The sequence below is a fragment of the Camellia sinensis genome, chromosome 5 (assembly GCF_055761805.1).
Source record: "Camellia sinensis isolate YWXY chromosome 5, ASM5576180v1, whole genome shotgun sequence".
NCBI classification, from domain to species: domain Eukaryota; kingdom Viridiplantae; phylum Streptophyta; class Magnoliopsida; order Ericales; family Theaceae; genus Camellia; species Camellia sinensis.
In genome coordinates, this window is record NC_138965.1 from 61282204 (window position 1) to 61309375 (window position 27172).

Genomic DNA, 27172 nt, shown 5'->3' on the forward strand with positions numbered 1-27172 from the left:
GGAGGAAAATGTTTTCCACTTTTCAAAGGTGGAAAACATTTTTGGACAGTCTTAACACCACCACCACCACCACCTCGCCACTGCCACCCAACTATCACCACCTCCTCCACACCGCTACTACTAATACAACAACTAGCACATAAGTTTCTAGGCCACAACCAAACATAGAAGAACACTTTCTATGGAAAACACTTTCTGAAAATTGATTTTTATAGAAAATGTTTTCCATGTGAAAATATTTTTCGCAGAAACAAACAAAGCGTTATATTTTTTGAACAAAAAAGAGCACATATGGGAAAAAACATGTCTTGTTCATTTCCCTCATGAATTCACACTACAAAAATACATAGGCCAATTCACCAGAATACAAAATGCAGCTGAACAATTTATAATTAGCTAAGTGGATGATTACAAGAAAAAGAACGAGGAACTTGCACTTCATAAATTGTTCTGTCTGAACCCAAAACTTCCGTGTACTACAATGACGCAAAGTATGTGTAATGACAACAATAATGTTAAAAGACCTTTGTTTAGGAAAATTATGCCAGGGGTAGGCATGGAGGGCCAGATATCATGGATTGAATGCTGTCCCAATATCACCACCTGATCAGGAATGCAACTGCAGATCGCAAATGGTATTTAGATCAAGCTTCTGATAGGCTTGTGGAGAGTTTGCCCATTTAAGGTCATTTGCACTCTCATGCCTCAACAGCAGATAATATTTCATCAGTCAAATGAGGTGAAATAATCTCCTCTGTGCTGTCTCCATTCACAGCCTCCATTCCAAACTCTTTTTCCTTGTCCGCCTCAGAGTCAAGCAGCTTCTCCCTGAGTTTTTTCATAAGTTCCTCTCTAGCGTTAGTGTTCTCAGCAAGGTATTGTTTGATAGCATCCTTGCCACGAAAGCTCTGACCATTCATACTGTAATATGCACCTCCAATTTTTGTTATGAACTTGTGTTTGTATCCTAACTCTACAATTTCTGACTCAAGACAAATACCTTTTCCAAACTCAAGCTCAAATTGTGCAGTTTTAAAAGGAGGTGCATGCTTGTTCTTCACAATCTTTACAAGAACTTGACTCCCAATAGTCTGCAAAACAAAAATTATATCCCAAATGAGTGCAACCACAATCAGGTATCAATCTGAGTCTCGGACCTCTTTTCTCAAGTGGCTCTCATAAAAATAAAGAACCACTAGAAAAATAAAAAAAATAAAAAATCCTGATATAGTTTAAACATATAATGGCTGCATGGTAAGGACATTGAGACTGACAAGGGTTTTTGAACATCTACTTTTAGTAGCATCAACGGAGAAAAAGTTATTAAACAACAAAAAAAAGGGAAAATAGGCATTGCCAGGTATTCCTAACTGAGAGGCCCGTTTTGTGATGCAAGCTGACCTAAGGATGGAAAAAGCATAAAGGCCTATAAGACCAGAAAACAATAAGGGGCTGCCCAACAAATTTTAACACTACACTAAAATCTAAGATCACCAACAGAGTGAGTGCACAGATGCCCCAATCAAGGGCTTCTAGAACAATATTTCAGTTTGAAAGACTTTTTGCTTTTAATACCCTTGCAAACCAAATATGCATCGTCTTTTGTTGTCTCCAACCAAGGTTTTAAAAAGCAGCAGCAACCATTACGTAATGCCGTTATGTAACAGTTACATACGGTTGCAGTGGCTACCGCTACCCGTTACTGCCGCTATAGCGGTGTGACAGAAATTCACGACTGTAACGGCCGCTACCGTTACATAAAGGCCATAGTGGCCGTTACATTGCCGCTACAGCACCATTATGACTGTTATGCTTTTTTTTTCTCATAAATTTTGTATATATTGCTATTTTGTCATTTTATTTTCTAGTTACATAGAACTTAAGTAAAAATCTTATCTATAAATGTTTTGAATGTCCAATCTTCAAGTTCTACAAGATTTCATTACTTTTTTACCTAATATATTTGAATATGAACTTATATCTATTTTTCATATGTTAAATTTATTCAACAAAATTTAAATTTCATGTTATGTACTTTTACATTATTAGATTGACATTTTGTATTTTGAAATTCTGTTTATCAGACTATTATTCATTTTTATTCTTAACAAATCGAAAAGTTATCCATAATTATAATTAGTAAAGTAAAGAAAATTAAATAAATTCAACAATAGGAAAATTATCCAGAGGAACTTAAAACTAATATAAAAATTAGTATATATATTGGATCATGTTTTAAAACTAAACAAAAATACTAAAAATCATTTTGAACCTCACTAAATGTGATTTTGAAATAAAAACATGTGTATCGGTATGTTTTCCTAAAGTTGTGCAAAGAATTAAAAAATTCACGACTCCAATTGCCTCCACCGTTACACTACGGCCGTTACACCTAGTAACCGCATCAGCGTTACGACTACCGTTACAGTAACTGCCATCGTTATTTAAAACGTTGTCTCCAACACAAGAACATATGCATATGTCCAATTGATGTGCTTAAGAACATGCTTCAAGTTTGAGGGACATGGACAAGTCATTTCCACGTAAAAATAAATAAATAAGGGAGTGAAGAAAGAAAAAATAGTTGAATCCAAACAAAATGTTAATAGTTGTTTTGAAATGGCTAGCGGTCATCTTCCTTGTTATTGTCCTTCAATACCCAAGACCTAACTTCAAGACTATTACATCGTGAAAATGTAGAGCAAACCACAGGGCATGTCTTGAGTCCTAATAGGCAAAGTTTTCTAAGGCTTGGCTTGAGGTGAGGCTAGGCCGAAACACATCAAGGCTTTTATTTATAGACAATACACCCCAAAGGCTTGTGCATCATAGTCTGAGCAGTGCACCTTGTGTGCCTTCTGCACATGAGCATATGAGGAATACACATATGAAGAGCTCGTCTTGGGGATGTTGTTAGACTTCGTCTAGTGGATGGTTTAAACATTAAAAGAATAACCTCTTTTTGCAACTATAATCTGTAGAAAAAATGAAGTAAGGCCAAGTTTGGCTACAAAGAAAAAAGTGCACTTATTTCATCTTTTTATCTTTTTTTGGTCACATCAATCAACATCTCCTCTCTACTTTTTCTACACATAATACAAAAAAAGTCAAAAAGTGCACTTATTTAGTCTTCCCAAACTAGGCCTAAATGAACAATCAAGAAAAAATAAAGTTAAAACTCAAATGAAAAACTTGATAACTAAAACCAAGAATCTTGATTTCCCTATGAGGGCAAGTTTCCTTCTCTGTAGTGAAATATTTGACACCTTGAATACAAGTATTTACACCTTTATACATGTATATATTTGCTATTTTAAAATATTTTATTTATTTACTGAATATAAAAATTCAAAATATAAAATCCTTACATCTCAATGCCTCAAGACTTATGCCGCCTCATCTCATGAGTAAAACGTTTCGCACTACGCATTCACCTAATAGGAAAGGAAGGAGAATCTAAAAGCAAAATAAAGTGGCTCCTTGTTAGCCAAGAACATTTACAGTGGTCTTCAAATCCCCACCAAAATAAAAAGGGGTTCCTTGTTAGCCAAGAACATTTGGAGCACCCAAAAATTTATTCCAGGTACCATTTGTTGGATATTACATGCAAACACTTTTTTTTTTTTGATAAATACATGCACACACAATTAATAGATCAATGAAAATTAATACCTCTTCTCCCTTCTTGACAAGCCCTGTTCTCCTAATGTTTAGGCGTACAGAAGCATAAAATTTTAATGCATTGCCACCACAAGTAACTTCAGTGGGCCCACCAAATCCACCAAAGGTGGATAGCTTTGACCTCACCTAAATAAAAATAGAATAGATTAGGAAGTTTGGTCATGAAATAAATGCTTACATGTTCCAATGGAATTGACTAACAACCGAACTACTTCATTAGACACAAATAAAACATAGTTCTTAAAATCATATCAGCAGATAAATATACTTTAAATAGCTATTTATGTTTTATAGCTCAAAATTTTGGATATGACTTCTAACAAAATCAACTGGAGGAAATGGATCCAAGTAATTGAGACACATGCTAGTTGAGTTGAGCTCAACCATTTGGATCATAACTTAATAATTTCACTTATATCACACAAAATATACTATCATTTCAATTAATTAAGTAAATTTTATAACTTTAAACTGATGCAGATTGAAAGAGGCCAAAACAAGAAGAAATTTTAAGTTGGGAAATATTTTTGGTTTGGCTGCAAGAGAGCTTATGTTGAAACTATATGATGCAGTTTTAGAACCTTTATTTATTTATTTATTTATTTTATTTTTTTTTTTGATGAAGTTTAGTAGCTATGTGGGCTTAATAAAGTTCATTTGCTAGATTTAGGCTAAATATCCAGTCATTAGGGGAATTTCAGTAACTTAGGTTGTGGGCTGTAGAGTGGGCTCCCATGCTGTGCTTTTCCATGTAGGCTTATAATTTAGTTTGGTTTAAATTTAATGAGTTTAGTGGGTCTAAAGAAGATCCAAGGCTTTGGGTCTTTCTTGGCAACCAAGATTACCAAATCTACTCGGCCAGCCATTTCCCAGGAATGATGTGTATACATCTTTCCTTGGTGGGCGTGACTTGTGAGTGACTAAGAACCTGCGTGTGGTTGCCTAGTCTTCTTTCTTAGTATTCTTTTACCCTCAATCAATCAGCTTCTAGTTGTTCATTCATTGCCTTCATGGTGCAAGTAAAATATCCCACAATTTTTCATTTTTTCATAAAGCCAACAAAAGAAAAAAAGAAGAAAAAATCATATTAAATTGCGATATTTCCATAACATCAGGGACCAGGCATATATATTTTTGTTGGTTGGGAAACATTTCAATGGACAAAATGTCAAGGTAGGAGAAAGTTACCCAAGGTCTCAAAGAAGAAAGAGTAAATGTTCCTAGCAATGCTGTCTTAGCATGGACAGGCTAAGGTGGAGACTTACAAATGCCAATAAATTTTGAAAAATAAATTAGAAGTATCAACTTTGTCATTTCTTGAGGTAGTGGGTTCAAACCCGAGGCCAGCCACTTTTTGCAAATAATGTGCCAAATGTTAGGTTTGTACCTAATCTACCCCTCCCAAACTCCCATCCTATGGGGACTAAATTGGGTGTACTTTGTCTTTTAACAGTGTCATTTGTTATAAGTCAAAATACAAATAGCATGAATTTTTAAAGGCTAAAAAATGGTATAAATGATGGCAATAAAAACACGCAAATCAGCCTATAGTATTAACTCCAAGAGAGATTCAGCAGCTTGTGATAGAAAACCCCATGAAATTCCCATAACTCTTTTGACAGGACCTGGACAGCACCCTGTGACAGTAAGTTGGCTCAGAAGGTCCAAAACTTTTTGGGGATTAGTTAAGAAGCAAGTAAATAACAAAGGTTGAGTGCAGCAAAAGCCATGAAAAATTTAGTTTGCTATTAACATGTGACAAAAATAGAACAAAGTTCTGCTTTTCAGGCTTCAGTTTCTCCTCCTTTTAAGGGGATTCCACTTTTTTTATATTTCTAGGGATTGGAGGGCGGTGTGCCAATTGTAGGTGCCATTTTTTATATTTGTGCACTTTACTTCTTTTTTTGTGTTTCCTCATTGGTGGACTCCTTGTCCCCCCATCTTCTTGTACCTTCTCTTTGCATTAAAAAAATTTCTTTTGATGCTAATCAAAATATTATAAAACAGAAATAAAATTTTTAGCCCGATACCTGATTTATAAATATCAAAATTGTCTTTGATAAAGATAAAGAGTGGCACAATTTGCGGAGGGCCTGGCTCATCAATCTAGCTTGCATTGCCATGTGTGCATCACCCATCTCACCATCAAGTTCGCCTTTGGGCACAAGGGCAGCAGCCTGTCAGTCAAAACACAAAATTCATAAGAAGATCCAAAATAGACCAGGTATTCACTTTAAAAAATTTGACTCATGTTAGACAACATGAACCATTTGGTCCATGTGAGTTTAAACCATCACATTTGTGTGCCAAAGCTACATATGTCCAGCAGTGCAGCAAAACACAAGAAGGATTCCTTTCTAAAACAACTTCTCAGATGATGGCCACATTAAAGCAGATGGGGATGAGGAAGGAGTGGTTGGAGATTTTGTAAGAAAGTCATCAAGTATGTCTTGCAACTAACTCCCAATCACAATCATACTTTCTAAATCACAGTGCAAAGAATCTTGATCTATGAAACACTCGACTTACACTGTCCACAACTACAACATCAACTGAGCCACTCCGTATTAGGGTATCCACAAGACTGAGAGCTTGTTCACCACAATCTGGTTGTGATAGAAGCAAATTCTCAGTTTTTACACCAACAGCCTCAGCAAGTGCTGGATCAAGAGCATGCTCAGCATCAACAAAAACACAGTAACCTGCACCCAAGATAAAAAATTGTAATCAACCAGGAGAAGCTGGTGTTAAAATCGACCACGTAGGAGACATTTCCTCAAAAAGATGAAAAATAGAAAATAAATTTATGAATGATAGTCAAAATTAAAGCTTACATATGCTTCCAATTATGCTCCATAATTATATATCATGAACCAGAAATCTGTGAATGAAATGGATAATATATCTATGTTACTTGAAACATGGATCGTTCTAGTACGTGGAACAAGAACGGGAACATGGTACACCACATGCTTTATATTGTGATACGATAAGGGTAGACTTACATAGTTTACACTATAAGAATTTAAAGTACTTCTAGTATAAAATAATTTTCTTCACAATTAAACATCCAATAAAATGTGTTTCTTTTTTCAAATTAATCATGTAGCAACACACATTGTGACCCATTTTTGACGTTTTGTCATGTGAAAACTTCACTCTCAAATTTTAGTTCATTATATTTGATAAAAGATGTTAGAATTTACCATAAACCTACCTCCACTACCATAAACCTACCTCCACTACCACCTCACCTACTCCACTAAACCTAACCCACTACACCACTACCACCTCCACTTCACCTACTCCCACACACACTCCTATATAATAGGAATCCTTGGAATTGTAATAAACACATCAATATCTCAATCAATAATACATCATTTTTAACATGGTATCAGAGCTATAGGTTAGCTCTTGGTGAGCTTCACCTTCCGGCGGGCGGCAACCTTGCCTTCACCGCCCGCCGGTCCCCTAACCTGTTACATAATCAAATCTCAAACAAACCTGATTCACACCTCCCAAAACATCTCATTTCATTCATCTGTTTCGTACCCTGTTGGCCTTCTTCCTTACCTTGCCGATCGGCGCCACCGCGCTACTTGCCTTGCTGTCACCGCCGTTAGACTTTCCGGCGTTGGTTCTCTACTCGCCGGCCTACTACTCACCGTCCCCCTCCGCGGAGACCAGTCGGCATACATCGCCGAAATCTAACTTCCGATCCTCGTATCAAAAAATCCCCAAGAAAACATTGTCGTTGTTCTTCGATCCAGTCGAGAAAATCACCGCTGGCGATTGCGAAGGAAGCCACCCATGGGAGTAATGTCCTTCTCAGTCCTGTCGAACTCGGTGACAGCAGTGTGGGACTCCTGCCCAGACTTTCCAAGCTTGTAAGCATCCACAGGAACTTGTTTCTCAAAGAAGCCATAAGCATAATCCACTTTCTGAGCAATAGTCCCACCATTGACCTGGATTGCCATCAGATGTACCTGCTTAATAATAAAATAAAAAAAATAACAAGAACAAGAAGAATCTCTCTCTTCTCTCTCTGCAACGCACATGGGTTGGTTTGCCCTTTTCATCATTAATATCACACTCTCTTCCACTTTCTTTTCTTTTCTTTTCTTTTCTCTTTTTCTTATCACTCACAAGACCACTCACATGAACCACCCACTATCTCTTATAATAATTTATCATTTTTTCCACTCAAACCCTCGTCATTATATATTCTATCTATATTTTAATATATAAACATATACGTGTATATACATTGAATTCAATTTCTTTTCTTTTTTTCTCTTTTCTTTTCTTTTCTATCTATACATATATATTCTTATTATTATTATTAAAAAAAAAAAAAAAAAAAAAAAAAAGCCAGCAGAAGAAGATGAACTGCACACCCCAAACTCATTTCATTTTATTCATGTCGGGGCTCACCCCGATCACCATTTTACAACCAAAAAAAAAAAAAAAAAAAAAACAAACAAACAAACAAACAATCCCACAAACAAACCACTCACACCCACAGCGGGATTTTTCTTCTCTACTCTACCGCCGGTCTTTTCTTCTTGCCTCCGTCTTGGGCGGTCCTTGCCGGTGTTGCCTCCGTGTTTCCCACTCCACTGGGCACGATCACTACTCCCTGCTCCTCCACTGCAGTATATGGCGGCCCTCCAAATCGGAACATCACGGTGGCCTTCCGCTTCAGCTCCTTGTTTTCTGCCCTTAGCACGCTTATCTCTGCTCGCGCATCCTTATACATGCGTTGGAGCAGAGCCAGCTAGGAGTTTAAATGCTGCACCTCATTTGTCCTACTCTGCAGCCGGTTCGACAAGTTTGTGACCGCCGTCATGCTTTCCACACATGCCTTCAGAGTATACTGATTGGCCTCCACATCCGACTGCACTGCCATTCTTTGCTCCACCGACCGCATCGGAAAGTTCAACGGAGCAAACTCCGGGGCGCTTGGTTGAGGTTCCAGTGCCACCGCACCAGTTCTCTCTCTTGTTGACTCGTTGAGGTCGGGAAAGAGGGTGAGCAGTCCACGGGAAGACGAAGACGAAGACGAAGCCATTTTCTGGGCAACAGAGTGTTATACAGAATCTCTCTCAGAAATCTCTCTCAGAATATCTCTCACAGGTGTTTTTGCCTCAACCTCAGCCTCTGTCTTATAGCCGAGGCAGCCACGCGCATCGCGCGCCTCTTGACGCCCGACAAACTGGCACGCCTTTTCATGACACATCGTTTGATAAAGTGGGCACGCCTTTTGATGGCACGCCTTTTGAAAAATTGGGCACACCTTTTGAGGGTGCAACTTTTACAAGGGTCCGACAAGACTCTATAAACTGTCCCGACATTTGATACCGGTTAGCTTTTTTATGGGTCCGACAAGACTCTGTAAACTGTCCCGACTTTGATTCCGGTTAGTTTCTACAAGGGTCCAACAAGACTCCGTAAACTGTCACAACAACTGTCACAGCATTGTCTGCTACAACGGTCCGACATGACCCCATAAACTGTCTTCTACATCGGTCTGGCACCACCATACAGTGTCCTCTACAATGTTATGACACCACCATCCAGTGTCCTCTACCACGTTATGACACCACCATACAGTGTCTTCACCAACGGTCTGACACGACCATACAGTGTCTCCTATCATTTTTTTATGTATTTTCTTGTTTTGTTCCTCTCTTCAAACTCAAGTTGGTTAGTTTCTATCCTCCTTGAGTTTGCGGGGGGCTGTTAGAATTTACCATAAACCTACCTCCACTACCATAAACCTACCTCCACTACCACCTCACCTACTCCACTAAACCTAACCCACTACACCACTACCACCTCCACTTCACCTACTCTCCACCTACTCCCACACACACTCCTATATAATAGGAATCCTTGGAATTGTAATAAACACATCAATATCTCAATCAATAATACATCATTTTTAACAAAAGAAAATATATTGGAATCACTTTAGATCTCTAAATTTACCATTTTTTAATGAAAGTGTACCATATTTCAGAACATGCATTCCAAAATGTAATTCGCTAGATTATTAGTGTATTCTGGTAACACTATAATATATCATTGCTTTCTAAAATATGAAAAGCTTCTTCACCTTACACAACAATGATGATTTATTAGGCAGGACATGAAATACCAACGTGTTCAATCTTTTTACTTTTCTTTATTTTTTTAGCCTCCTCTTTCTACTAAGCAACATAATGCATTGCAAGAAAATTTTGGTCATCTGACTAACATACTAATTTGGCAGTGGTTTTTTTTCCCTACTTTTTATTATTTTAGTCAAACAGGTTACATTGCAAAAAAGAAAAAGAAAAGAACAACAATAAAAATAAATAAATTGACGTACACAGATGACTACATTGAACTTGATTCATGACTTAGAAGTTACTCACTCATAACATACACTTGGAATGCAACAATGCAACAAAAATAAATGAATAAATGAACCTAGTCCCTAACCAACCATGCAAAATCAATTAACCAAATAAATGTGTAATAACCCGACCCTCGTATGTGATTGTGTGCTATATTTTAGTCTATTATTCTGAGCCTTCAAATACTTAATGTGAAATTTCAGGAGGAATTAAATTTAAGTACATAGATGTCATGAATTTAACATGTATCTGTTGGGCAATGAGAGTATCTGTCACACCTAGAATGGGTAAATCAGAAATTGAGAGTCTTAGAGACTTGATAATCTGAAACAGACTTCGTATTTGGAAACGGCATAATTTTTAGGTAATAATAAGCATATTTGCAGAAATTTGATTTGGGAATGATTAAACGATTGGATTTTGTCTTATTCCTCCTTTATAATATATATATATATATATGAGCTCTTGGGTCATTTGATCAAAAAGCCTTTTAAAATCAAAATAGCTTCTAAGGAAAAAGACTAAGGGAGAGAAGAATTGAGAGAGTGGAGCATCAAGAAGGTTAGAGATTTGCAAATTGAAGTGTAAGGTATGTGGATGTCTATTTTGTTCTCATAATCATGTTACTTAAGGGTTGAGATTGTGGTGCTATGTGTGTGTAAGGAGGAAATTGGCAAGATAACCATATGTGTGAATGTTTTGATTGAATTTGAAGTAGCTATAAGAAGCTACACTCCTTCCTCCAATTCTTTTGCTTGGATGCAATTATATGACATGGTTTTGTGCATATATGTTTATGTTAGAACCTCATAGATGTATTATTGATTGATATATATTCATATCTATTACAATGATTCATGATTCCTATATATAGAAGAGGGTGAGTGTGTAGTAGGTAAGGAGTAGGTGAAGTGGAGGTGGTAGTGTTGTAGTGGGTTAGGTTTAGTGGAGTAGGTGAGGTGGTAGTGGTGTAGTGGGTTAGGTTTAGTGGAGTAGGTTTAAGTGGGTGAAGTAGGTGGAGAGTAGGTGGATTTTAACAGCCCCCCGCAAACTCAAGTGGGATAGGAACTAACCGACTTGAGTTTGGAGAGAGTAACAAAACAAGAAAATACATAAAAATAAAAGAGGATAAGAGACACTGTATGGTCGTGTCAGACCATTGGTGAAGACACTGGATGGTGGTGTCATAACGTTGTAGAGGACACTGTATGGGGGTTTCATAACCATGTAGAGGACACTGTATGGTGTTGTCATAACGGTGTAGAGGACACTGGATGGCGGTGTCAGACCGATGTAGAAGACAGTTTATGGGGTCATGTCGGACCGTTGTAGCAGACAATGTTGTGACAGTTTACAGAGTCTTGCTGGACCCTTGTAGAAACTAACCGGAATCAATGTCGGGACAGTTTACAGAGTCTTGTCGGACCCTTGTAGAAACTAACCGGAATCAATGTCGGGACAGTTTACAGAGTCTTGTCGGACCCATAAAGGAGCTAACCGGAATCAATGTCGGGACAGTTTACAGAGTCTTGTCGGACCCATGAAGGAGCTAACCGGAATCAATGTCGGGACAGTTTACAGAGTCTTGTCGGACCCATAAAGGAGCTAACCGGAATCAATGTCGGTACAGTTTACAGAGTCTTGTCGGACCCTTAAAAAGTCGCACCCTCAAAAGGTGTGCCCAATCCATAAAAAGGCGTGCCATCAAAAGGCGTGCCCAATCCATAAAAAGGCGTGCCATCAAAAGACGTGCCCAATCCATAAAAAGGTGTGCCAGATATGATGGCGAGGCACGTGAGTGCCTTGGCTGGCGCGCCCGTTTGTCGTCTGGCGTCAAGTGGCGCGCGATACGCGTGGCTGCCCCGGCTATTTAACCAAGACGGAGGCGGAGGCCGAGGCAGAGGCTGAGACAAGAAACTGAGAAAAAACTCTGAAAAACAAACTCTTCGTTGTCGGAGAGAGAAACTCGGTAATATTTTGTAACACGCTGTTGCCCAGAAAATGGCTTCGTCGTCCCGCGGTCTGCTCACCCTCTTTCCCGACCTCAACGAGTCAACAAGAGAGAGAACTGGTGCGGTGGCACTAGAACCTCAACCAAGCGCCCCGGAGTTTGCTCCGTTGAACTTTCCGATGCGGTCTGTGGAGCAAAGAATGGCAGTGCAGTCGGATGTGGAAGCCAATCAGTATACATTGAAGTCATGTGTGGAAACCATGACTGCGGTTACAAACTTGTCGAACTGGCTGCAGAGTAGGGCAAATGAGGTGCAGCAGTTAAACTCCCAGCTGGCTCTGCTCCAACACATGTATAAGGATGCGCGAGCAGAGATAAGTGTGCTAAAGGCGGAAAATAAGGAGCTGAAGCGGAAGGCCACCGTGATGTTCCGTTTTGGAGGTCCGCCATATTCTGTAGTGGAGGAGCAGGGAGGAGTGATCATGCCCAGTGGAGTGGGAAACACGGAGGCAGCACCGTCAAGGGCCGCCCAGGACGGAGGCAAAAAGAAAAGACCGGCGGCAGAGTAGAGAAGAAGTGAGGTCGATGTGTGGCCGCTGCAGAAAAGAAAACAAAGCTGTTGTTGTTGTTTTTTTTTTTTTTTTTTTTTTTTTTTTTGTAGAAATGTGATGGGGGTTAATTCCCTGTCATGAATAAAACGATGTGCGGTGTGTTTTGGTTTATGATTTTTTTTTTTTTTTTTTAAAATAGATATGTGATAAAATAAATGAAATTATAAAATCAATGGGGAACAGGTTGGCAGAAGAAAAGTTTAAAAGAAATGATGGGAAATATTAAAAGAAATGTGGGAGAAATGATGAGTGTAATGTGATGATGATAAAAGAAAATAAAAAACATGAAGAGACATGCCACGTAAGTTGAAGAATAAAAAATAAAAAAAAGGAAAAGGTTGAAAGATTAAAAAACCAGAGGTGCATGTGTGAGTGTGTGGGTCTCTTGTTTATATTAAAAAACCAGTGTATGGGAATTTGCCTTCAGCATCAGGTTGCATCTTCTGTATCTGGGTTTTCACATAATCAAATGGTAAACTGCAGGCTGCAGCAAAGAATCCTGAAACACTACTCGCCCCTAATATTGTAGCAGCCTCACCAAAACCCACAGAATCCTTGAAGAACTCCACACTCTGGTCATATGAGGCAAGCATTCCCATATTCAGTGCCATTGCTCTCACTACAGTAGGGCCTGCACCTTTCCAGAGTGCCAAAACTCCTTCATCTGCAACAATACGATAAAGGGCATGGAATGCATTCGTGTAGTTCCGGCGCTGTGCGAGAGGTAAGGTAGCATCTGCCTGCATACGAATGAGTGCTAAATCTGCTGGACTACCAACTGATGCTCCAATTGCTCCAGCAGTTAAGCCACACAAAGCCTTCTGATATAAAGGTAGGGGCTTCCCATCATTGGCCTCAATTGCTTTATTTGTCAGAATCCTAAATGATCCAAGTCGGGCAGTTGTATATGTAGCTTGTCTAAGCAGCCCAGCAGTCAGCCCCTTGTAAAAGGCACCAATACCCTCATTCTTGAACATGTTCTTTGTCACATCAGTGGCTGATCCCTGACCTAATTGAATTCTGACCTTGATCATGTCGATAGGTTGGATGACACAGGTAGCGAGCATTCCAGAGGCTCCGCCATTGACGAAAGGCTTCACGGTGGGCCAAACACCACTGGCTTTTGGCTTCGTCTCTCCCATTTCTTCTTTCTTTTTGCTAATAGTTAGCCCCCAAAATTGAACAAACAAAAAAGCAGACAGAGAGAAGAGAGAGAGCCTTCGTCAAAAACAAGAGAGAATTTTTGCAGACTAGGTGAAGGTCCGGCGGACGGCTAAGGTGAGGTTGCCGCCCGCCGGTGAAGGGAAAAAATATTAGGTTCTAAACCTGCTCTAATACCATGTAAGAAATAGATGTATTATTGATTGATATATATTCATATCTATTACAATGATTCATGATTCCTATATATAGAAGAGGGTGAGTGTGTAGTAGGTAAGGAGTAGGTGAAGTGGAGGTGGTAGTGGTGTAGTGGGTTAGGTTTAGTGGAGTAGGTGAGGTGGTAGTGGTGTAGTGGGTTAGGTTTAGTGGAGTAGGTTTAAGTGGGTGAAGTAGGTGGAGAGTAGGTGGATTTTAACAGTATGTATGAATAAGTTTATGTCTGTGAGTTATGAACTTAAGAGTAATGATCTAACTTATAATTGATCTTTAATCACATGAATTTGGGACTTTAAACTATCAATTTATGGTTAAATTTTGAGGCTTTAAACATACTTACAAAGGATGAAATTTTGAGGAAATTTTTAGACTTTTGTGCTGAATCGCCGCACGTGCGGGGGTCAAGGCCGCACGTGCAGGAACCCCAGCCGCACGTGCGGGAGTCATGGCCGCACGTGCGAGAACCCCAGCCGCACGTGCGGGAGTCATGGCCGCACGTGCGGGGAAAAATGGCAAATTTTGGTGTTCAACACTGCTAAAAAGGCACGTGCGGGGCATCACTGCCGCACGTGCGGGAGACTTTGCCGCACGTGCGGCCCAGGCCGGGAAACACGGGTTGCTCTGTTTTGCGTGTTGGCTCCTCTAACGTGGTCGAAACCTGCAATTGATGTTATTATGATGTTCGTTAATTTAGTCAAAGTAAAATGAATTAAGAAGTGATTTAACAAGAAAGAGAAGAACTAATTTATGTGTTGTGCATGTGTAGGACACGCTTCAAGAGGATCAAGTGCCCCGCCGCAACACAGTGAGTAATAGTACTAGATGCACCTAAATCATGCTAAGTGTTATTGTTATTAACGTTATCTTTAACATATATGCTACTTGGAAAGAAATGTAAAGTTATGAAGTTAAGAAACATTGTGAAGTTGTGAAACTACCAAAAGAACTTGTGAAGTTATAAAATTCAAACAATGTGAAACTATGGAAACACCGAAAGAACCTGTGAAAATGAATTTATGTGGCCGAGAGCCAACTTGTGAAATGTGAACCTATGAGGCCGAGAGCCAACTTGTGAAATACGAAATTAAGGGGCCGAGGGCCAAATTGTGAAACTAACTTAGAAAATATGAAGAAGAATAACTCTGAAAATATGAGGAAGAAAGAATATATTTCTGTTATATTCAAAACTTCTTATCTTACAAGACCAAATGACACTCCTTATATAGGAGATATTACAAACATCATCATAACCCATTATATGCCACTTACATATTATATATTACCACTATCTACCACTATCATATTATATACATGTCACTATCTACCACCAACACCACTATCATATTCTATACATGCCACTATCTACCACCAACACCACTATCATATTCTATGCATGAACACAATTTCCAGCACTCCCCCTCAAGCTGGTTTGAAGATATCTTTCATAGCCAGCTTGCTAGTCAGCTTATCAAATTGCTTCTTGTGTAGTCCCTTCGTTAGCACATCAGCTAATTGTTCACCTGTTGGAAGGTAAGTCATACAGATTATGCCAGCATTGATTTTCTCCTTGATGAAATGTTTATCCACTTCTATATGTTTTGTGCGATCATGTAGAACTGGATTATGAGCTATAGATATAGCTGGTTTGTTGTCACAATAGACCTTCATAGGTGTCGGGTGAGAAAGCTTTAATTCTTCAAGAATTCTTTTAATCCACATTACTTCACAGATTCCATGGGCAACAGCTCTGAACTCTGCTTCTGCACTACTTCTAGCTACCACATTCTGTTTTTTACTCCGCCATGTAACTAGGTTCCCACCTACAAAGGAGCAGTATCCGGATGTTGATCTCCTGTCTGTAACACTTCCTGCCCAGTCTGCATCTGTGTATACTTCAACTTGAAGATGTCCATGTTTCTTGAACAGTAAGCCTCTCCCTGGAGTTCCTTTCAAATATCTTAAGATCTTATAAACGGCCTCAAAGTGCTCTGCCCCTGGTGAGTGCATGAACTGACTTACCATGCTGACTGCAAAGGCAATATCAGGCCGCATATGAGACAAGTAAATCAATTTCCCTATAAGTCGCTGATATTGTTCTCTCTCTTTGACTTCTTCAGCCTTAGCAGCTTGTAACTTCAAGTTAGGCTCGATCGGAGTCTCCGCCATCTTACAACCAAGCATACCTGTTTCTCCAAGGAGATCAAGAACATATTTTCTCTGATTAACGAATATACCTTCCTTGGATCTTGCAAATTCCATTCCGAGGAAATACTTGAGGGCTCCCAGATCCTTAATGTGAAATTCTTTTGCGAGTTTCTCTTTGAGGGCTGCTAACTCTGCTTCATCATTACCAGTTAAAATGATGTCATCAACATAAACAATCAAAATTGCAATTTTACTGTTTTTTGAATGTTTATAAAATATTGTGTTATCTGCTTGACTCTGCGAGAAGCCACAACTGATAACTGCCTTCCCAAAGCGTTCAAACCACGCTCTTGGTGATTGTTTGAATCCGTATAATGACTTGTTCAATCTGCATACTCTGTCACTTCCAAGTCTCTGCTCAAATCCCGGCGGTAGGCTCATGAACACCTCCTCTTCAAGATCACCATTGAGAAATGCATTTTTAATGTCAAGTTGATGTAGAGGCCAATCTGAATTTACTGCAAGAGATAACAGTACTCTGATGGAATTTATTTTAGCAACAGGAGCAAACGTCTCCTGATAGTCGATCCCATAAGTTTGAGTGAAGCCTTTAGCCACCAGTCTCGCCTTGTATCTCTCAACGCTTCCATCTGCGTTACATTTTATCGTAAACACCCATTTACACCCAACTGTTTTCTTGTCTTTGGATAGATCAACTATCTCCCAAGTACCACTTCTCCTTAAAGCATTCATCTTCTCCATGACTGCTAATTTCCAATTCGGATCATCCAATGCTTCCTGTATATTCCTTGGAACAAACAAGTGTGAAATCCTAGATGTGAAAGCTCTATGGTTTTTAGACAGTCTTTGATAGGAGAGGTAATTTGCAATAGGATGTTTAATGCAATTTCGGACACCTTTCCTAATTGCTATAGGTACATCAAGGTCGGAAATAGAAGGAATAGGATTACCTAAAATTTTGATGCCAGAACTCGGGTGGACATTCGGGTCATTAGGATGGACATTCGGGTCATTATTCCTCAGATGAAATCGCTTCCTAGTATAAACCTGAAGCTCAGGATTTAGATCATTTTGTAGTACTTCTCCCCCTAAACAAGAATCTTCTTGACTAGGCACCATAGAACTTGGTTCTCCTAAGTGATCATTATCAGACAGATGAGGTTTTTGTGTAGGATAAATGACATTGGGGAGCGGGATAGAAATATCCCAAAAACGGTCTTCTACTCCACTTGTCTCCCCCTGAAGAGAAGTGTTGGGGAAATAGGATTTTGTTTCCACAAATGACACATCCATACTCACATGAAATTTCTTGTTTTGAGGATCGAAGCACTTATACCCCTTTTTGTTTGAGGAATAACCCAAAAAAACACATTTTATAGCACGGGGGTCAAGTTTTAAACGAAATTGACTGGGAACATGAACATAGGCAGTACATCCAAAAACTTTGGCGGGTAAATCAGAAAACAACCTCGTGTCAGGAAAAAAAGTTTTGAGACAATCAAAAGGTGTTTTGTATGTTAACACCTTTGTAGGCATCCTGTTTATCAAATAAGAGGCTGTTAAAATTGCTTCACCCCATAAATATTTAGGAACATGCATGTAAAACATTATAGCACGTGCTACTTCAAGTAGATGTTTATTTTTTCGTTCTGCAATGCCATTTTGTTGAGGGGTATCCCAACATGTAGATTGATGAAAAATCCCATTTTTTTCCAAAAACTCACCCAACTGCTCATTGAAATATTCTGTTCCATTATCAGAATGTAAAATACCAATTTTGGTTTGAAATTGGTTTTCAATCATATTGTAAAAATTTGTGAATAAATTTTTCACGTCAGATTTTTTATTCATCAAATAAATCCAACATAAGCGGGTATGGTCATCAATAAATGTAACAAACCATCTTTTACCAGAAAGAGTAGTGATTTTAGAAGGGCCCCAAACATCACTATGAATCAAATAAAAAGGTTTTGAAGCCTGGTAAGGTTTTGGCAAATAAGTAGAGCGATGAAATTTTGCAAAAATGCAACTTTCACAATGAAAAGAAGAACAATCAATCCCTTTAAATAATTCTGGAAATAAATGTTTCAGATAAAGAAAACTAGGATGTCCTAGCCTATAGTGCCATAGCATTATTTTTTCTCGAACAGAGATTGAACTAGTACTATTAAAGCTCTAAGCTTTTTTATTACTAACAGGTACTTCATCAAAATAGTAAAGACCTTCAAGCATCCTAGCACGCCCAATCATCATCCCCGAGTTTTGGTCCTGAAATTCACAATGGGATTCAAAAAATGTAACACGACAATTAGAATCCTTAGATAGTTTACTGACAGACAAAAGGTTACAGGCTAAGTTGGGGACGTGAAGAACAGCATTGAGATTAATTTTCTCAGTTAGTTTAATAAATCATTTTCCTGCAATAGGTGAAAAACTACCATCGGCTATTCTGATTTTGTCATGACCAGAACAAGGGAAATAGGTACTAAATAAATGGGAAAAACTAGTCATGTGATCGGGAGGCACCGGAATCTATGATCCACGGAGAGAAGTTTAGGCAAGAGAAGGCTTTAGGATTTCTACCTGTTTGTGCCAACAAAACACTAGGAGTACCGGTTGAGGAGTTGGATTTTATCAGCTTTAAGAGTTGATCAATCTGCTCTTTGTTGAAGGGACCTGAATCGGCTTCATTAGCGATAGGAAAGCCACGATTCTTCTCTCCTTGTTTGCTGCTTTTCCAATTGACAGGTTTGCCATGGATCTTCCAACACGTTTCGCGTGTATGGCGAGGCTTGTTGCAAAAATCACACCAGACCCGTGGCTTATCATCAAACCTGCGCTGGTAATTTGCAGCCTTGTTGGCCGCAGCATCGCTAATTAAAGCAGAAATTTCAATTGATTCACCATTACCTTTTTTCTTAAGCATGACGCTCCTTCGGCTCTCTTCCCTTCTGACTTCGGCAAATACTTCGCCAATGGATGGGAGAGGAGGTCTGCCAATAATTCTTCCTCGCACTTCATCGAACTCAATGTTGAGGCCGGCAAGAAACTTGTAAATACGGCTGTCTTCCACAGTTTTCTTGTGGTGGTTGCAGTCGTCAACCGATTTCCATTCGTATGTGTTGAAGATGTCAAGATCCTGCCACAACTTTTTCAACGAATTGAAATATTTGGTGACGGAATCATCTCCTTGACGAATCTCTCCCAACTTCAAAGTTAATTCGAAAACTTGAGATTGATTTCCTAGGTCAGAATACATCTGACTAACATTATCCCACAATTCTTGTGCAGTAGTATAGCACATGTAATTAGAGCTTATATCCTCCTCCATGGAATTGACCAACCATGTCATAACCATGGAGTTTTCAGTGTCCCAACTGTCGAACAGCGGATCATTAACAGCAGGAGCCTTCTTGTCACCAGTGATGTAACCGATCTTTCCTTGCCCACGGATATACATCCGGACAGATTGTGACCAGCGGAGAAAATTATCACCATTTAGGCGGATGGTGGTGATTTGGACAGAGTGAGAGTTGGACGTTTTCACCGGAATGGCAGCGACAGGGGTTGAAGCGGTTTCGGACGTGACTTCCGACATGGCTATGACGGTTTTAGGGCTGCTGTGTTTTTTGTTACTCTGATACCAACTTAGAAAATATGAAGAAGAAGAACTCTGAAAATATGAGGAAGAAGGAATATATTTCTGTTATATTCAAAACTTCTTATCTTACAAGACCAAATGACACTCCTTATATAGGAGATATTACAAACATCATCATAACCCATTATATGCCACTTACATATTATATATTACCACTATCATATTATATACATGCCACTATCTACCACCAACACTACTATCATATTCTATACATGCCACTATCTACCACCAACACCACTATCATATTCTATACATGCCACTATCTACCACCAACACCACTATCATATTATATACATGAACACAATTTCCAGCAAACTATGATTCTAAGTTATGAAATTATGAAGCCAAGGGCTAATTGTGAACATGTGAACCCCTCGGGCCAAGGGCCAATCGATGAGATTGTGAACCGATAAAGTTGTTCGGTAAATGTGTACAGATTCAGACTCACTACATGATTTCCGCATTACTTACCCTTTTATATGTGTTACAATGTTAATGATGTATCGAAGCATTTTAATACTATTATTCATTGAGCCTGGCTCACTCTATGTTATGTCTGTTCCTGTAGGTAACCAAACCGGAGGTCGGTCCTAGCCCTATCATTGTCACGCTTTTGTCAGCCTAAGCATAGCCAGTCCTTTAATTGAAGCCGTTCATTTTTGTGATGTTTCGCTAAACTATGGCGTATACTCTTGTTTTTGGCTTAGGAGAAAATGTATATAATGTTTTGTTCTGCGCCCAATCTTGGGGCTGGTTTTGTATATGTATATGTATATATATATAGTTCTCATGTGTATCCTTTATATCTACAAATTTTATGTGGTATCTGTGATCCTGGCATGAAAGTAATCGCTCAATGGGTGTCATGCTTTTTTTTTGTTATCTTTTGATGATAACGCTTCTGTTCAGGCCCCTATGTTATATATATATATCAGGTTAAGTGTCTATTTCTGCATAGGTCATGCCCGACCTTTTAGGGGCAGGGTTGGGCCGTGACAGTGGTATCAGAGCACGAGCTGCTATCTCACACACGAATCCATTGAGCCGTAGGATGTCTAGAAAAGACTTAGGCATCATGCATGACATCCTAAAATGTATGAAAGATCGATGGCAACGTTTAGTGTACCTTACTAATGTTAACAATTTGAATTATGTTATTGGATATACTTGAATGTTATGAAGGTTATGGTGAGAACAAGGACAGAAGATCTGGAAGAAATTTTGAGGCTTTATCGGACTATTGTGCTGAATCGCTGCACGTGCGGGGGTCAAGGCCGCACGTGAGGGAACCCCAGCCGCACGTGCGGGAGTCATGGCCGCACGTGCGGGGAAAAATGGCAAATTTTGGTGTTCAACACTGCTAAAAAGGCACGTGCGGGGCATCACTGCCGCACGTGCGGGAGACTTTGCCGCACGTGCGGCCCAGGCCGGGAAACACGGGTTGCTCTGTTTTGCGTGTTGGCTCCTCTAACGTGGTTGAAACCTGCAATTGATGTTGTTATGATGTTCGTTAATTTAGTCGAAGTAAAATGAATTAAGAAGTGATTTAACAAGAAAGAGGAGAACTAATTTATGTGTTGTGCATGTGTAGGACACGCTTCAAGAGGATCAAGTGCCCCGCCGCAACACAGTGAGTAATAGTACTAGATGCACCTAAATCATGCTAAGTGTTATTGTTATTAACGTTATCTTTAACATATATGCTACTTGGAAAGAAATGTAAAGTTATGAAGTTAAGAAACATTGTGAAGTTGTGAAAATACCAAAAGAACTTGTGAAGTTATAGAATTCGGACAATGTGAAACTATGGAAACACCGAAAGAACCTGTGAAAATGAATTTATGTGGCCGAGAGCCAACTTGTGAAATGTGAACCTATGAGGCCGAGAGCCAACTTGTGAAATACGAAATTAAGGGGCCGAGGGCCAAATTGTGAAACTATGATTCTAAGTTATGAAATTATGAAGCCCAGGGCTAATTGTGAACATGTGAACCCCTCGGGCCAAGGGCCAATCGATGAGATTGTGAACTGATAAAGTTGTTCGGTAAATGTGTACAGATTCAGACTCACTACATGATTTCCGCATTACTTACCCTTTTATATGTGTTACAATGTTAATGATGTATCGAAGCCTTTTAATACTATTATTCACTGAGCCTGGCTCACTCTATGTTATGTCTGTTCCTGTAGGTAACCAAACCGGAGGTCGGTCCTAGCCCTGTCGTTGTCACGCTTTTGTCAGCCTAAGCATAGCCAGTCCTTTAATTGAAGCCGTTCATTTTTGTGGTGTTTCGCTAAACTATGGCGTATACTCTTGTTTTTGGCTTAGGAGGAAATGTATATAATGTTTTGTTCTGCGCCCAATCTTGGGGCTGGTTTTGTATATGTATATGTATATATATCTAGTTCTCATGTGTATCCTTTATATCTACAAATTTTATGTGGTATCTGTGATCCTGGCATAAAAGTAATCGCTCAATGGGTGTCATACTTTTTTTTTGTTATCTTTTGATGATAACGCTTCCGTTCAGGCCCCTATGTTATATATATATATATATATCAGGTTAAGTGTCTATTTCTGCATAGGTCATGCCCGACCTTTTAGGGGCAGGGTTTGGCCGTGACAAAATGAATAAATGAACTTATAGTCCCTAACCAACCCTGCAAAATCAGTTAACTTTTGTTCGTTAAGAAGGATGCTCTGGAGACAGATTGTTAGAAAAACAAAATTTAAATATAGAAATCTTTAAAGAGTAACCTCCTTGTTTCTGTGCTTCAGAAATTATATGCAGAGCAAGGGTTGTTTTCCCAGAAGCTTCTGGACCATATATCTCCACAACACGTCCCTGAAGAAATCCAATAAAGGCACCAAGCAGCCAAAAATCAAGGATAAATGAGAACAAAATTCTCTCTTCCCCCAACCTCCTATCCAGAGATACATAAATCAGATTTTTTTTTTTTTTTTTTGATAAATAAAAACATGCAGACAAAATTCTCTCTTCCCCCAACCCCATATCCAGAGATATACATATATCAGATTTGACTACACAGCCATACAGACATAAACATGTAGACGTATTTATGTACAGGATGCATACAAATATTGCATTTCAAGCATGAATATATGTACATATGGCATGTAATGTGTTATTCAGTCTGAAAATCAAAATTAATTACAAGTGAAGATATAGAGTTGACAAACTGGAAATGAGTAAATTTTCCAATGAAAATTGTTCAAGATATAGACCTTTACCAGTCAGTAACAAAATTCTAAAAACTATGAATAACGATACAAGAACAGTCACAGATCTTATGGTCCCCAGAAAGGTAAAGGAAGCAAAGTGGTAAAATCATCCTAATTCTATTCAACAATCACATTTGGCATTTTACAATTCACAATTTATGAACAAAACTAAATTTCAAAATTCCTTATGACATTAAATGTGTGCATTTGCACAAGCTGAGTGAGTGGTTATTTTAATATAAATTATGCTAGTGCTGTTTGATACAGTGCATTACTAGAAAATAGAAAACAGTTGCAGGATACAACAAACTCTCTCTAAATATTAGTTATATGAAATTTTTGCAGCATGGAAAATAAATAATCACATAAATTCCAACTACTTAAAGATTTACCTTTGGAAGTCCACCAATCCCCAGGGCAATATCCAGAGAAAAAGATCCTGTAGACACCACTGGAACCTGTTTAGGAGAGAGAGACCGACCCAACCACATGACAGATCCCTTTCCAAATGAGGTAGTGATCTGATCCACTGCTTGTTGTAGGGCCAGATCTTTTTTAGACAAATTCTCTTCATTAGAGTCACTTCCATCTGCTTTAGATCTCCTTTTACCTTCAAACAAGCATAAGACGAGATTTGGTATCTCTCCTATTAGCACAAGCTAAATCAGGGTTACAAGATTTCAAGGGAGAACATAACATATTGCTTCCTTGTTTCTAGTCACACTCCAGACAACGCATAGTCCTATGAAACAAGGTATTCTACATAATCACTGAATAAGCAAAAGGATTCAATGTGTAAAACAGAGAATAAGTGGACTTTCAGGACATTTTACTGTAATGAATTAACCAAAATCACTTGGTGCACCCAGTGATGCCGAATGGCTATCAAGAAATCCATTCAACAAACTAATCGATCCCAACACTAGAAATTATGAAAAACTGATCCAAAAGAGAAGATAAAAAATATGGAGAAGATTAAGAATATCGAAAGAAGGATAACAAGCCCTAACACACTAAAAGGGCTACAGCCTTATTTCAATATCAATAATTCAAAGCTAACCTAAAACTATTACATAAAGCCATATATAGGCAACATAGGAAACCCTAACTAAAAAATAGGAAACTAAACCATAACATTATTTGAAAACCTAATCTCTAATAAAATAAGTAAACGAAATATACTGAGATCCTAATTAAACTATCAATAAAAAGTAAATAAACATAAATATAAAATTAAAAATAAATTAACTCTCCATATCACGTTCCGCATCACCCAGTCTATACAATGCAGCAGCACTATTAGCATCAAATAAAAGGCTACCAGAAGTGAGCTAACACATAACACATGATCAAAGTCTTTAACTCCCTAATACAGGTACAGAAGTACAGAATTAATACAATCAAACCCACACAACCACTTCATGTGGGCAGCGGACTTTCAGGACCTAGTTATTCTTATTTGAGTGCCCCAGGGCAATAACTAACTGTCAGGTTATCAGCACTCATACCTCCCCTACAAAGCTTAACAACTCATTATGTAAGAAAGTTCTAGACAATCATTTTTAAAGCCTGTACCATAATGCTCATAAAATATTCTATATTATTTGTTAGTCCTTAATTTTGACATGACTCCCACAGTAACAGCATCAGCAAGCACAATTCAGATGGCAACAACCAAGAAAATCGTCCATCGAAAAGGAACTGCTGAAGGAAACTGAACATTCACCATTGGCCTTCATATACTTTCTTACATAAACTTGAAGTGACATATTAACATCTCCAAAGAATTTGTTGTGAAATTGTCATACCATCAATTTCATTAGTTCCCTAAATGATGATATATTTAATTTGACTTAATTATTTTGTTCACAGCGTCTCTTTTTCCTTGCCTAATAATATTTTACCTGCAAATAAATTTAGGTTAGACATTGAACAGCACCACAAAATTTTTGGATTGCAACAAACATAAAAACCATAAACGCAAAAAAAAATAAAAAATAAAATAAATAAATAAATAAAAAATAAAAAAAAAATCAATGTGATGGTTGAAATGCCCAAAAAAAAATTGGACCGCAACAAGAGCAAGGACAAGATAAAAAAATGTTATATAAATGATACCAAATTTAAGCATCATAAAATTTTAGGTTTTATTAATTAGATTACAATATAAAAGCAATATAACCTTAGAAAAATCAGAAAGAATGCATTTGTCATGTGCAGCTATAATCAATGAGTAGACATAGAAAAAGTATATATTTAAGGATCACAGATTAAAGGCAGGCACAGGACAGGGTAGTTTGGGGCAGTACGCATTGCGATCCACCTGTTACCGTACATTTTGCTTTACGAGCCTTACTAGTAAAAGGGATCTACCATCACCAAAAATGCATCAACATCTGAAACCATACATTTTGCTCATTGCACAAGTCCTTTCGTTGTTTAGGGCTCACCAACGGCACTGATTTCTGTAATTAATTTCTCTTTTATGAATAGTTGGTTAGATGTCTCTATCTACACTTATACCTACATAGACCCAAAAACTAGAGGTGCTTTTTTAAATAAGCCTTAAAAGGACAGAATGGCTAGAGAGTCAGTGGTAAACTTCAAGACTTGACAACATAATTCATAGCATGATCCAGTTGAGTAAGTTAAGAAAAGCTAATACATTGCAGCAAGCAAAAGCCGTTCTGAAACCTTTCAATACCTCTAGTAGAAAAATTGCATATCTTTGAAGATGTTACTAATAATTCTTTTCTACAAGCCTGCAAACCACAAGAAAATTTAAAGTTCAAAACTGAGTCATAAATGAGAAATACTATCCATAGTATGTTCTGTTCTGTCATCATGATTAAAGTTCATAACAAACTTTAGGAGTCACAAATATGCAATTTTAGCTGAATTTCATATTTTGGTTCCCTTCCCTCTATCAAAAAACTTGTACCCTTTTGGTGTAAGTTTATGGTTTTTTCTTCGACTACAAATTAGTTTCATCTTAGAAGTAGCAAGAACAAATGCGATTTCACCTCATAACAAAAACAGAAAACAAATTCATAGAGTACACAGACAAAAAGGCCCTAAGGGTAAGCACCAAGCACCATTGCAAGGATCACTCACGAGAAAGTTGAATACACTAACTTTACAAATCCAATGCACTATACGAAAAATAAAAGTCAAAAAAATCACATTCCAAATTTAGTTGTTTCACTGATGTACCCCTTTTATCCTACTGAATCATAGCTATGAAACAGCAAACTTCAATACAAATACCAAACAAGTAACTAGATAATAATCCCCAGAATGATCATTACATCAAAAACTTAACAAAATTAGCTTAAAGTATCGATTTTTAACATCAAAGTTCAAAAAACAAGAGCTTAAATAACCAATTCAAAGTTTCGTTTTGCGTTTTTGGAAGTAGATACTTGGCTTTCAAATGCAAAAAACAGCATCGATTGTATTGTAGATTTCAAAAGCAAAACAAAACTAGTGTTCAAATCAAATTGCAAAAAAGCAGTACTTGAGAAAAACTAAAACCATGAAAATGCGACGAGGTGGCAAGAACGATTTTACCTGCGGAGCGAATAGAGAGCATTTCAGGAAGGAAGCATTCCGAAGAAGCCTCGCCATTGAGACTAGGTTCAAATGCTTCCCACACTCCACACCCCAGAAGTTTCAACTCCAACATAATTTGCAAACTTAGGGTTTATATGTCTCAAAATGTTTTTCCCTCCTCGTCAAAAATTTTTTTTTTTTTCTTTTCTTTTCTTTTTTTTTAAAAGTACACGCCTTTTCTAACGTTTAAAAAAGAAAAATGTTTGGACAATTTTTTTTTGAATCTCAATCACATGTGGACCTAGTCATGCATGAGACCACATGATTAATGGTTGAGATTTAAAAGAGATTGTGGGGTCTCCAAATAGAGATCTCAATCATTGTTGAAAAAGAAAAGAGGAAAGATGATAGGCTTTTTGTTCGGTGATTATAACTTATTTTAATTAAAGTGTTTATGTTTCTGATTTATTAAGTAAAAATAATTTAAAGGGTAGAGCTTGTTTTTAATCTGATTGGATGGTTTTG

At 38.1% G+C, this 27172-nt stretch overlaps 1 protein-coding gene and 1 pseudogene across 3 annotated transcripts; both read right to left on the reverse strand.

The window, feature by feature from the left end:
* Window positions 1–292: 292 nt before the first annotated feature.
* Window positions 293–26823, reverse strand: LOC114276106 (DNA repair protein recA homolog 3, mitochondrial). 2 transcript variants are annotated; one of them, XM_028217852.2, is made up of 8 exons: window positions 26666–26823; window positions 25800–25857; window positions 23488–23705; window positions 22610–22697; window positions 6211–6383; window positions 5712–5858; window positions 3673–3807; window positions 293–1091 (listed from the first exon to the last, which is right to left on the reverse strand). In XM_028217852.2, exons 1-8 carry the CDS (start codon window positions 26720–26722, stop codon window positions 699–701), a joined length of 1269 nt encoding a protein of 422 aa, XP_028073653.2. In that variant the 5' UTR covers window positions 26723–26823; the 3' UTR covers window positions 293–698. The 2 variants fall into 2 exon arrangements, with proteins under 2 accessions (XP_028073653.2, XP_028073652.2); XM_028217851.2 differs by having other exon boundaries at window positions 23488–23741.
* On the reverse strand, window positions 12787–14198 carry LOC145790656 (mitochondrial dicarboxylate/tricarboxylate transporter DTC pseudogene; annotated as a pseudogene). Its single transcript, XR_014329555.1, has one exon. The product of XR_014329555.1 is annotated as a mitochondrial dicarboxylate/tricarboxylate transporter DTC pseudogene (transcript).
* Window positions 26824–27172: the final 349 nt, after the last annotated feature.